The 14,267-nt window shown below is 31.4% G+C and overlaps 1 protein-coding gene across 1 annotated transcript in view; it reads right to left on the bottom strand.

Annotated features, from left to right (window-relative positions):
- LOC131849101 (adenylate cyclase type 6) overlaps window positions 1–14,267 on the bottom strand; it is a 186,432-nt gene that overhangs the window by 22,531 nt on the left and 149,634 nt on the right. Inside the window, exons 10-11 of the mRNA XM_059199091.1 lie at window positions 13,934–14,055; window positions 2,715–2,807 (exon numbers count right to left, since the gene is read on the bottom strand). Of these exons, the coding sequence (XP_059055074.1) occupies window positions 2,715–2,807; window positions 13,934–14,055 (215 nt within the window). The remainder of the gene's footprint in view (window positions 1–2,714; window positions 2,808–13,933; window positions 14,056–14,267) is intronic.

Genomic DNA, 14,267 nt, shown 5'->3' with positions numbered 1-14,267 from the left:
CTTAGGAGACAGTTTCAGTGTAAATAGGTACTTATATAAATAGGTATGCATATGTTATTGAGTTAGGTCGCTGTACGAAATTGTGAAGCCGTTTTCCCTGTTTTTATTATTATGAAAATGTTTATTATTTAGAAGGGTAGACAGATAAAAATATATTATGGTTGGTTATCTAATATAGTCTTTTTGTACATTTATAAGATAGTAAATGTTTAAATTGATGAATGAACTTTTAAAGCTTCATGCTTTAAAAGGTAAAAACATACAATAAAAATTTTTGCAATTTATATTAATATTAGTTAGGATGTAGTAGTAAGTAAGCTTTCATCCATCGGTCATATCACACGCAAATTCCATAATTCATAACACAAACGGCACGGCGGCAAAACCAACAGTGCGTAGTACGACACGTCATGATTTAATGTATGGTGTCACATAATTCTTTTCTGTTTATCGCGACATATAACAAACAGCGATGGAAGAAGCATCTCTATACAATTCGCATATATTTACATTCTCAGTGATACCTGTATAAATTTGTTAACAAGTTTCTATCTTTTTGTGAAGAGTACGCGTTCCGAATAAGTGGTAGAATAAAAAAAGTATGACTATCCAAAAGTGCTTATATTGAGTTTATTTGAATAAAGAATATTTTTACTCGTATGTAGTTATAAATTAAGACCAATTCTAAATACAAATTTTGATTTAAACTCGTTTAAAGTAACTGGATAATTATTAGATGGAGACTAGTATGACAGTCCACTGGTTACTCGTCAGCATCTCTAATATGAGATTCCAAGAGTCCTAAAGCCGCACGCTGACAGATGTCCGCTTGTCCACGCCACTTTATCATCGCCCGAGACAAAATGATAAATAAGCTTGTTTTGAATCCGCCCGCGTCTGAGCGTGCCGCTATGTTTGGGTAATTGTGAATTATTGCCACGTCCCTTCAGGTTTAGCTATATACCTATCGCGCTCCAGATAATAGTGGATCCATGGTGATTTATATATAAAATATTAGCTTTTACTCGCGACTTCGTTTCAGAGGTCTTCCTGATTTATCTATTGGAAAGTTGTTACCTATGAACTCAGTAGGATAAAGGATTCTATATACCATAATAAGATAGATTCTATATATAATAGTGTATGTGATTTTTTTGAGTTGCTTTTTTAAATACTAAATAATAGTAGAAATAACGGTACTAAGCCGAGAGAAATACTGAAATGCATATTCTTGTATAGATACAAAACTAGGTAGAAATGACAGAGATTAGTACTAATAATGGCGTTCACGAATGCAATTATTTGTATAATATCGCGGTGATCGAACAATCAACTATTGGTTTCATGTAATATTGTAATTAACTCACGTTTCAATGAAAACGATTTATGAGTTAATCCGCTACATCACCGCGGCTGTCACTGTGTTTGCAAATGTATTTGATTACTTCATGGAAGTTAGTAATAACATTGCAGCTTTTTTTGCTATTCAATTAGTACGGATCTTAAGTGATCTTACTAAGGTTTCCGGTCGAGACAAACTGTGCTGCAATCGTCTAGACTTCATACAATTACAAGTTCAAGAGAACACGAGTCGAGAAAGCAGTGCTCCGAGCACTTGCACAGTTTTATGCTGCTTGTACTAATTGAAACATGATAATAGCCTAATATCTTAATTAAGCGAATCTCGAGTTGGAAGAGTAATAACATGTACCTACTTATTTTACAGGAATATAATGGCGTTACACAAAAACCTGCGGTTTGAAATTGATTAACAGAAGTTGGCCAGACCCTTGATCTAGATTTGCCAAACTGTCTTTTAATAGCAACAAAATAATTGAGTAAACAGAGAATTCAGAAAAAAATTAAAATATAGATTTTCTACAAATCTCCGAAAGAGCTTTTCCAACTGTTCCAACGATATTTCTGAAGAAAAAAACAGTAAAACTTGTCTAAATCTAAATCGTCCTATTAATACATTGTCTTTTTATCGTCATAATGAATTTTATTTTAAAATAGTCACTTCCTACAATTTCGTCTTTTTTGAGATAATTAATGATTATAAAATTAATGTTTACAAACAAAGCGTAAATTATTTTAGCTCTCGAATACGCCAGGTTTCGAAAAAGAAAACTGCATCACAATCGGTTAATTTGCTATAGACATACACAAAGACTTGTCGAATATAAATTTGCGTTGAGAAATAAAAAATACCGACTGATAATGTAGATATGTGACAGTTTTAAAAGCAAATCATTTTTATATTATTAGTGCACTCATGCGTAGTCAATAGGACCCAATTGCTGACACCTTGAGGCGGTGGAAGATCGATTTCCTATTAATTTCTGGTAACGCTACTGAGGGTAAAAAATTAAACCTAAAGATTACATGTACATACTTGATAAATATAGATAGATCGTTGGTATATATATATTTCTTGAATTCATATCAAGATTGTGTATGTTTTCTTATATGTTTATTCATAAAGAAATGCATTTTTTTGTGAATAAATTTATATTATGTATTTGTATAGTTTATATTCTGTTAGACGGTGCTACGTGAATTGTAATGGGTTATTATTATTAAAAAAAACTGGAGTGGAATCTACTCTAGTTTTTATTATTAATAAACAAATAAATTTTAATTTATACGTACGGTAATAACATTAGTAGCGACTTAGTAATTAAACAATTTGTAAGACAATAAATTATTCAAACCTGGCGAAGAGTTCGTTGAGGAGGCGCACAAGTTCCTCGGCAGTGCACTGGTCCGATAGAGAGGTGAAGCCGCAGATGTCCGCGAACAGGATGCTGCCAAAAAAAAAGTATTACTTACGAGTATGTACAATTACTGTGTTATAAAGATTTGTAGATTTTATCTAATGGAAGAGGACGCCATTACACATAGTACACATCTTATGTGTTTCCAGCCCACCCATGTATAAACCAAATATCTCCTTTGGAAAGTACACTTCCTATGTTGAGCAGTTAAAAATCATCGCTCCTAATAATATCCTTTAATTCTTGACTCAAAAAAGGGCGAGCACAATAAACTTGTGTGTCGCCCTTTTTTATACCGGTTGTAGTTCTACAGGTGTCTTTAGGACCGAGTAATAGACCAATCCATATTTAAACTTAATAAAAAATAAATCGTATAAAAATCATAATCAATCATATAAATATTTTGTATGGAAACTAATTGCATTAATAGATAAATTTTAATTTTGACGAGGTTATCGTCTAGTATTGTAGTATGCCACCTCAACTATCGCTGGTTCGATTCCACACAAGGTACAAAGGTTGTATTGATCTGGATATTGTATAGTGCAACAAACCTATGTCTTAAAACTCCTTCCCATACTTCCTCCTTCTACACTAATTCTTTCGCTGTGTACGCCGTGCGACTGTGGAACTCACTACCATCCTCCATACGTAGCGCTCAATCATTAGCTATTTTTAAAAATGCTGTAAAATCACACTATCTCTCTCTTTAAATTGTCTTTCTACTATCCTTTCCTTTCTACTAAATTGTCTCTTTCTTATTTGCACATTGCTTAGTTACTGTGTATTATTACTAATTTACTTTTTTAATTTTATATTTATATTTATATTATGTATAATGTATGTATATTTATTTATGTTATGTTATGGATATATATGACATATTACTATTATTATTCATGTTGATTCATTCTATCTTGCGCCATCCACCACCTTCTGTCTTTTCTCCTCTACCCAAAGGTTGTCTGGAAGAAATCGCTTTAGCGATAAGACCGCCTTTTGTGCCTAGCCTACCTTTCTGTACATTATGAATATTGTTTTTTTTTTGGATTGTTTTTAAGGTGCAATAAAGAGTTATAAAATAAATAAAAAAAATATTTTAAATGTATATCGAGTCAGAGAAAGCAATAAAATAATACTCGATGTAAATTGTGGCATAAAATTCTTTTGAGAAAGTTATAAGTATAATTTTAATTTGACCAAATATTCGCCCGTCATTGATATATTCGTTTATCCTATAATAAGCCGCTTCACTGAGCGTCGTTTTCGTGTAAGCTCTTAAATCTTCATTCGGGTTGGTTCAGAAGAGATTTTGGCAGTGTATGTAAACCTTACATAATTTTCTAAAACCGAATTACCGACCTTTTCTACTCAACATAGTGGTTTCAGCAATTTGCTCATGAAGCGTAAGCTTGTATAACGTGATTGCCCACTTTTGAAAGATTTTTCTTACTTACTAAATAATATGGATTACGAAGTATATATAGTCATTTAATCTCAACGAAGTAATGAACACTCTTTAATATATGTACTTGTTTTTTGTACAACAAAATAGAATGCTGGTAATGAATAATGTTTAGTCGACATGTTCGTGTGTATTTGCATTGGCAAGTACGAATTAGGTACATGCATTTCTATTGTTAATTGAACTATTCAATGCAAATCATTTTTAAAAGAGTAACTATGCAAACTGAGATATTTATATCCTTGTTTTTATGCTTGAACAATAAAGGAAGATTGATAAGTAAACAGTAGGCAAGTACCGAAAAAGTTTTCGAGTAATTTTAGAAATATTGAATTTAAGAAAAGCAAAGAATAAAAATATATTAGCATTCAATTAAATATTTTTCAAAACAGATAGTATTCATAAAAAATGTCTAGTAATTGATATTCTACAGTTAATGAAGGTAGTTCTGGTATCATAGGCCATTTATATATACTGTCAAAGACACAAGTTACATATAAACAGAATTTTTATTTTCAGATAATATGAAATCATCTGATCTGACCAACTGAGCAAGCACTTTCTTGAATCATAGACATTAATTTTGAAGTATTTTTCATTTCTGGCAGTCATATATACTATCTGTTTCTGTTCCTATTGTATAGAATAGAATAGAATAGAATAGAATAGAAAATCATTTATTCAAATAAACTTACATTGAAGCACTTTTGAATAGTCATTACATTTTTTTTAATCTACCGCTCGTTCGGAAAGCTGTCTCATCACAAGAAGAACGAGCAAGAAACTTGCGTGTTGCTCTTTTAAATAATTTTATTATTACTTTACATTTTTAAGTTTAAGTGTGTGAATACAAACCACCAATTAGCACTAATTCAATTAAATACTCAAAAAGGAAAAAAGATTGAATACGTAACCAACTGGTTAAACAATTAATAAGAGGAAATCAGTCATAGTGATTAGAGCAGACCAGTCCCTACAAGCAGCACCCGTTCACGACTATGACGGATGAGCCAGCCATCACTGCGCTCGACCATATTTTAGGGAGCCCAATGACCCGGCCCACCACGCCGCCACAAGTCTGGACATTTTAGTGAGCATGACTACTCAAAACACTAGACCACGTCAAAGCTACTCACAATTGCCATCTGATAGTTATAGTATTCACATTTTACATAAGAATGCATGCGGCAATTAATACAAAAACCGCTACGCTTTCATATTTCTAAAATCAATCAATTAAATCAAGAAAGCAATGAGAAAATAAAATTATAACGTTGTATGCTAATAAACTAATTATTTACTTGATATGTTGTCATCTATGAATTCGTCTATCCTGTAATAGGCTTTCTTACATAAAAATTGTTTAATATAAGATTTGAATTGCCTCTCTGTCAGATTTAATGCAGATTCTGGCAGTTTATTATAAAATCTTATGCAATTACCATAGAATGAATTACTGATTTTGTGCAGACGGCATTTAGGTAAAATAAGCTTATTTATATTGCGTAAGTTTCTACTTGTACAGTCTTTGAGTTTTTTAAAACTCTCTAAGTTCTTCCGTGTATACATAATATTTTCATAAATGTATTGTGAAGTAACTGTGAGGATATTTGAGTCTTTAAAGCACTGACGTAATGACTCTCTTGAACCCATACCATAAATAGAACGTATGACTCTCTTTTGTAAAACAAATATAGTATTTATATCGGCTGCTTTACCCACACACAATGCAGTACAGTACAGCACAGCAGTATGCCATAAGACATTATGCTATGGAAATAACTAAAATATACAAGTTTAGCCGTCGCCACGTCTGTTAATTGCCTAATTCTTCTAATTGCATATGCAGCAGAACTGAGTCTACTGGCCAATTTTGAAATATGGGGCCCCCATTGTAATTTCGAGTCTACTGTAATACCTAAAAAAACTGTATCATTAACAAAATTTACTATTTCGTCATTAAGCAATAACTGTGTATTTATTAGTCTTACATTAGGAAGTGTAAATTTTATACACTTTGTTTTGCTGGAATTTAATAATAGGTTATTACATGTAAACCAATTTAATATTGCAGACATAGCACAATTTACATCGTCTAATTGATTACTTTGACGTCCAATTTTAAACACTAACGAAGTATCATCCGCAAACAGCACTATATCTGCAATTTTCTCTACCATAAAGGGAAGGTCATTTATGTAGATTAAAAAGAGAAAGGGGCCTAAGATTGACCCTTGTGGAACGCCCATCTTAATATTAGCTCCCTTAGATTTTACACCGTCAATATCTACAGTTTGGACCCTATCCTCTAAATAAGTTCTCATTAATTTTAGATCATTATCTCTTATACCATAATGTTCGAGCTTGTACAAAAGCGTTTTATGATCCACACAATCAAATGCCTTTGATAGGTCACAAAAAACTCCGAGTGCATCCTGTGACTTCTCCCAAGATTCGAAAATATGTGTCATTAGCGCAACACCTGCGTCAGTGGTAGACTTGCCGGCGGTGAAACCATATTGCTGACTGTGAAGCAGTCCGTTAACCCTGAAGTGTTGTAACATTTGATTTAACATTATCTTTTCAAACACCTTACTTAGAACTGGCAAAATAGATATAGGTCTATAGTTCCCTGGCTCAAATTTATCTCCTGATTTAAATAGTGGGATTAATTTACTAAATTTCATTAAATGTGGAAAAACGCCATTATCAATACATTTATTAAAAATAGTGGCTAGATATGGAGCAACAATATCTATGAAAGAACTAACTACTTTTACAGACATGCCCCAAAGGTCTTCCGTATTTTTTAAATTTAACTGTTTGAATATTTTTATGATATGAAAGGGGCTAACATGTGAAAATTTAAATCCTAAAGAACAACAACCGATATTAGTCTCTAGTAATTTTTTTGCTCGAGATTGAGATGAGTCCAGAGAAGATGTAATATCAATCGGAATATTAACAAAAAAATCTTCAAAAATATTAACTACATCTTTTGTTGTTGTTATTAATTTATTATCATAATTTAATGTAAATTGATTACAGGCTATTTTAGATCTTCCAGTTTCTTTATTTATAATGCTCCAGATGGTTTTAATTTTGTCAGAAGACTGCTTAATTTGTTTATTAAAACAATTAGACTTAGCCACAATACAAACTTTTTTAAAAATTTTAGAATAATTTTTCACATAAGTGGTGAATTTGTCATCAAATCGATATTTTTTTTGATCGTATAAATCAAACAAAATATTTCTACTTTTAAGTATTCCTACTGTTGCCCATTCCGTGAATTTAGATTTAACATGAACTTCTTTTTTCTTGAAAAATTGTTCATATTCTCCGGATAAAATATTAATTAGCTTGGTGTAAAGATAATCAGGATTATTACTAGATTGTAACAGCAAATCCAATTTATTTTTAATCGCGCTTTTGTATTTATTAATATTGTAAACATTTATTTGTCTTTTTGATTTTTTATTATTGTTGACTTTATTGATTTGACTGCTAAACTTAACAACTTGACCACAGTGATCTGAAGGAAGTTTATTTATTATGAATTTTTCTGTATACTCGCAGTTACAAAAAACATTGTCAAGACAAGTAGCAGACGTGGCAGTTACACGAGTGGGTTCATGAAAGACATGACATAAATCAAACGACTGAAATAAACTAATAAATTTTGTACATGTGGGTGTGTTACAAAGAATATCAACGTTAAAATCTCCACATACAATAATTTTTTTAATACTATTAAATACTTTTTTTAAAATATCCTCCATCACCCCTTCAAAAACATTGTAATCACTATTAGGAGGCCTGTACATACATATAAGGATATAATTTTCTAGTTCTATACAAGATAATTCTATACAACACTCAATAGAAAGTCTAACAATGTCAGCACGTTCCTTTACTTTAATATTATTTCTTGCAATTATCATAGACCCGCCTCTGTTAACTGACTTTCTATTGAAGCAGCTGACAACGTTATAATTATTTAAATTGAACATCATATTGCTCTCTTTAAGCCAATGTTCTGTGAAACAGACAATATCAATATTATACTTTTCTAAAAATAATTGTATAATTAACTCGCTGCCGGGAAAACTTTGTATGTTCTGATGAACAATTATTAATTCTGATTGCTTTCCCTTTGTCTTTGTGAGCAGTTTAAATCTGCAGTCATAGTACTTATGTCACAAATATTAATAGAATTATTTGTTCATGTCAGTAATTTTATGTTTAAGTTTACCATGTAAACTGTTCATGTAGTCAATATTATAAGCCACTAAAGTGGCTATTTTATTTTTAGATGATTTAGAAAGATACATTGTATCTTTTGTCAAATAAAAATCACTAATAAAACTATTAGTATCAAAAAATGTAAAAATGTCACTATGACGACATGTCAATGTATGTAATAAGTTATTCAGGTAATGTACCTTACTGTTAATTTTTTTATGAAGATGTCTATTTGTGTAAGGAAAAGCGCACAATACAATTTGTCAAATTGTGTCAAATTAATTCATATTGATTTTAAATTGTATCAATTTTCATAAATATACTGTTAATAATTAAAAAAACTGATAGTTACCTAATTATTTTTATATTTACTAGTTTTGGGACTTTAATATTGAAGCTACTTATATATATGATTTGTAACAGATTAATAACAATTTTTCAATTACATCTGTAGAACAATTTATGGATACATACATATATATAAAGACAAAACGGTTTTCAATTTATTTCTAATTATTATTATTATAAAGACTATGTTGCTCATAAAGAATAATTCAACACTAAATGCTTTTATAGTAATAAGAACCTTTTCAAATTAGGTATACATTATATATCATAACACTGACTCCCTCGTTTTCCATTAATAAATAAGTTGCAAAGTTCACTAACACACTGTAATACTAATGCAGTTTTTGCCTGGCGGCCTGTTGTTTATCCGTACATAACATAAAGTTGTCATAGAGACTATTCATTGTCCACTGTATAGACTTCTGTAATAAATCCCCTACAAAGTCTGCTCCGTACAATATCCGGTAGTGAAGAAAAACACTCTATGAAATGAAATGAAGTTTTATATAAAGTTGTCAGGCTAAGCAGATTCAATAAACATCAAACAAAACGTAGCAACAGGTAAAACTGATGTACAAGTAAGGTACTAAAATTATGTTTCTAGCTTCTATATACGACTTAATCTATGTAATAATATTTAACTGAGATAAAGGACATAATAATTCTAATTAATTTGGAGCAATAAAGACTATATAAATAAATAAATATTTAAATTATCATTTTAAAATACAGTCTAATTTAAGACTCTGATTACGACAAACTAATATTGTCATACTTTTGGTTTGGTAAGTCTAAATCAGGGTGATTTAGACTTAAAGACTTGCAAACGTAAAAAACAAATAAATTCAATTTCACGATTACAATGTTTCCTAATATAGTTTCAGAATTCATTAATTTCATATTTATTTACGTACGAGTATTGTGCATTATTAGTTGTTTTTAATAATGCTCGACTTCAAGTTTTTTTCAAGTCGTTTAGAATGATTTTGTAAGATTTAATTCCTTATTCTCAATCCTATCATCCTAAGTAGAAATTGATCTTAATATCTTAATAATTTTAGAAATTTAATTATAAAGTCAAACATCGGAAATTAGTTTTTTTCTTAAGGTTGACTTTCAATTTGCTTCCCGGAAGCGATTTTTTACATTGGCTAAATTAAAACTGAAGTTAACCCAAAACCTTTCAAAAGGTTCTTCAGTATCGAGTGCGAAAATGAATCATATTGTTAATAGTAAAGTAAAATTAATGATAATTAATTTTATAATCAAATAAATACTACTTAGTGGGGGGCATCCATAAATTAGGTCATTAAGTTTATTTCGTAACGTCATATTTCAAAAGTATGCAAAGCAAATACAAGCAAGTTGAAAACTATGTAATAACACGAGACAAGGGGAGTCTCACAAATGTGAAATGACTAGCTATGAAAACAATGGGGGAAGGGTATATATATCACGAAAATCGTGTGAAAGACGAAATCAGCAGCCGTGGAATAATTTGGACTAAGTCGTTATAATAAAGATTTTTGTTTTAGAAGATAATGCAGGAAACTTGTAAAAACCATTATGGCTGTTATTATCTATAATATATAAAGCGTATATATACGTATTATATATACATATGTATAATTAATATATCGAAAATTTACGATACGATTTAGAGTAAGTAATTACTAGTTCATAATTTAGTATAGAATGATTAGGATTATGTAATATATTCTTATCTGTGGTACTAGTAAATCATGCGCAATTTATATGACTGTAATTTCATCTGGAATAGTCAGAGACATTATCAGTTGTTGACGAAACTTGACATATCTACATTTCACCTAATTAATTTGAACTTAATGTGATGAACATAAGTCTCTAAGATCATCATCGTAATTTAACTTGATGTACATATTTTTTGGTGTAAATAGTATTTACTGTCTATAACTTCAGTTAGTAAAAGAATAGGCTGTCAATTACCAAAAGACTGTCAAAAATATCTCAGCATATAGATGCTGAGAAAATATATGCGTCAGTAGACGGTAACATTAACCCCAGTAAGTGTTATCCGTAATCCTCGAACACCTCAGTCCGACCGTCCGGGCGGGCGGCCGCCCCAAATTACGGCTATTACTTTTTTTATATCTGAGTAATGCCGACACCGCGCCGGTTTGCAATAACAAAAATATTACGACTCTTATTATTCTTTTACACTCCCCAGTTACAATTACATGGCATTATTCGAGGATTCCTCGATATAAAAACCGGCAAATTGCGATACCTACTCACACTGACGGTTACGGACGAAACAAAGTCATATCCAACTAAGTAGGATATCAAGTTGTATGCCTGCAGGAAATAGATTGAGATTAAAATTGTCTTGGTTTCGACTAAATGTAGCTATACTATAGAATTCTTACTACTTAGTAATAATTTATTTTTCAAAACAGAATCGTTTCCAAAATTTTGTGATAAGTACACTTAGATTTTTTAAAATTAAGTGTCAAATTTGGTATACTATGTGTACTACTATATATATAATAAAGTGGTGGCATTTTTAAAATAAAAACATGGCAATTACAACTAATAGTGTCTACTACTATTTGAAATGTAAGCATTAGTATTTTCTGTAACGTGGGCGTAAAGAAGAGTAGAAGACAAAGTTGCACTATAAGTGTTTATTGTGTTTATAACCGTTAAACCTTTTCGGTTCGGGATCCTAAAAACGGATTTTGTGTAATTCTTTACGGAATATCGGTCGGTTGTTAGCGCAATTTTCCGGTCTATCTTGCTGTTGTTCAATACGGTTTAATGTCAGACATCATAATAACTAGTGACGTCATTCGCATCGGAGTGACGGCTTGCTTAATCTACGATGAATGTTACTACGAAAAAAACATAATAATAGGACATTTAACGCGATTTATTTAAGATATTACGCAATCTTATATTAATTTATTGATTCTGGATAGATTGAATTGGTTCACTGGATTTGTTTATAATCTTTAGTGTTGTTTGTTATAACATAGGTTCCGTAGTGAATCGAGAAGAAAATGTTGTGATCTTTTCTTTGCTTGTGTTTCTCTTTCATTTAACAACGGCTGGACAGATTGTTATTAACTGTAATTAACTACCGACACATTTCGTTTTCGATTGGGTGTTCAGTATAAGAGATGTAAGCCGTATAACTATGCGCATATATTTATGAATACAGATATCTATTAAGAAACCTTCCGTAAAAAAATCCATATAATAGCAAAAAGATGACTATTGTAAGGTTTCGAAAAGATAGCGGATCAACATACGACAACTGTGAATATCATTTTTGCTAGCTATAGATTAATCTAAACATGCGTCAACACATAGATATGTAGGTTACTGAAAGTTGAAATTATAAACCGTAAAAAGGTTAAATAGCTTTTTAAAAAAGGGCTACCTAAAAGCCTTCATTGTAAAATAGAAGTAGTCAACTCTATTTAATAATAGATGGTAAAATAATAATGCAACTCCTGTAGGCAGGCGGAAACTTTTCGCTTGGCGACAGTCGCAGTCACATTTGGTCTGTAATAATACTAAATTTAAACCACAGTATGATTACACACAGCATTTTAAAGGAGGCAAATTAGTACCTGCTCGTTAATACTGTCTTTTTATGTATATTTAATAACCTAATATACCCCCACCCTCGTATATTGAATAAAGTAATTGCGGATTGTACGAGCATACTAGCAATTTTGCAGTTTTAATTTATAATCAGGTAATAATGGCGAATAGGGGAAAGAGGGTTAAACTCCCTAACATTACATTATATTCTATTTATGCATTGTGGCCATAATAAGTAAGTAACAAATTATAACCTTACTACCGGTAGACTTCAAAAGACGAAAATCTATTTAAATTTCTAATGTAACTCTGTCTGTCTGTGAGTGACATTAGCGATAATAATACAAGAACAATTTGAAGTATATATCCGTTCATTTTTATTTATGTCGTTAAAACATCTATTTTATTTGTACAACTTATATTTTTGTCATGTACGTAAAATTATGTTATGAAAACTAAGTTGCAAAATATTTCATGGGAACGGCGCAGCTTTCTGAATGTGCACATATGTTCCGTGAATTTGTAGTTATAGCAGCATTCCAATTTTCTTACATATTCGGAAATGATATTGCAGTACGAGTCGCCATGAAATTCACCTTCGTTCACATAAACGGGTAAACTTTGCACCATCGCTCCAGTGATGTAGAATGTATTGGCAAATATGTAAATATTTGTGAGATGTGAGGTAAAATGCACGTCTCGCGTACTAGATCGAAAACGTTTTCGATAGATTGTTTGAGCGCAGCGTGTACAGAGTAACGAAAGAGCTAGAGGAGAATATGTTCAAAGACGTCTCCGTACTTCTGTCATCAGACTCTGCGGTTAGAAATTTGCTTTGCAATCTATTTTCCTGTTCAAAATTTTAGGTATGATAACAAAATTACACCCTTGCGTAAAAAGAATTTAGTCCTTAGTATAGAAATAGGCGCCTTACTTATAGATCAGCCGTCTTCTCGCACAAAGAAATGACTGACGTTTGATGTAAGTTTGTTTTAATCAGTATACCATAGATAAATGAATGATAGGTACATTAAACGTATGATATTTAGAACATTACCTCTTGTGTCTGGCTGACATCAAAAATATACCCGTCGCTAATAATTGACATGACAGTACTGCACTCAGTTCGAATCTATTACACACTGACAGCATAGTCTGCGCTGTTATGTTTCATATACAGCGTTATGTACTGAGTAGGTTGGCCACTCTCATAATGATTTTTTCAGGATTATAGAACGGAATGAATTAAATAAATATTTATATATAGGAAATTGAATATACATAGTGTGTAGAAAATACTTTTTAATCATTCTTTTAGATGCTCCTTGAATTAAAGCCATAGTTCTATGTACTGCGGTTAGTAATAAATATGAAAAGAACATAAATGTAACATGATATTCGCTGAAAATAGGGACAGATGGTATCCCGGCTGACATATGCGTCTGAAAACGAGGCCACCTGGCTAGTAGCGACTAGTAATGTAATGTAATTTGTATATAGTACTAACCTGACGTGTTCGTAGCGCTGAATGTAAATCTTATGGAACTGCTCCTGGCGCGGCTGGCTGGCAATGTCGGCCTTCATCTCCACGGCCACGTGGCGCGGCAGCACCGACAACAGCAGACGTTCCTGCCACCGACAAAAAACATTGTTATATATGAAAAAATATAATATTGTTATACAAAAAAAAAAGTCTCCATATTTAAGCCCACTCTGGCTTAAATATGAAAGAAATCTCTTCTAAATAATGTAAAGCTGATACATTAAAAGTAATTAGCTGGGAACGGCACCAGTTATAAAATTACATAACAAACCATATATACAGTACAATGAATCTAATA

The sequence above is a fragment of the Achroia grisella genome, unplaced genomic scaffold, assembly GCF_030625045.1.
Source record: "Achroia grisella isolate CSIRO2021 unplaced genomic scaffold, CSIRO_AGI_Agris_v1 utg640, whole genome shotgun sequence".
In the NCBI taxonomy this organism is placed as follows: domain Eukaryota; kingdom Metazoa; phylum Arthropoda; class Insecta; order Lepidoptera; family Pyralidae; genus Achroia; species Achroia grisella.
The sequence above is the reverse complement of the archived record's forward strand: the minus strand, read 5'-3'. Positions and strand labels throughout refer to the sequence as shown.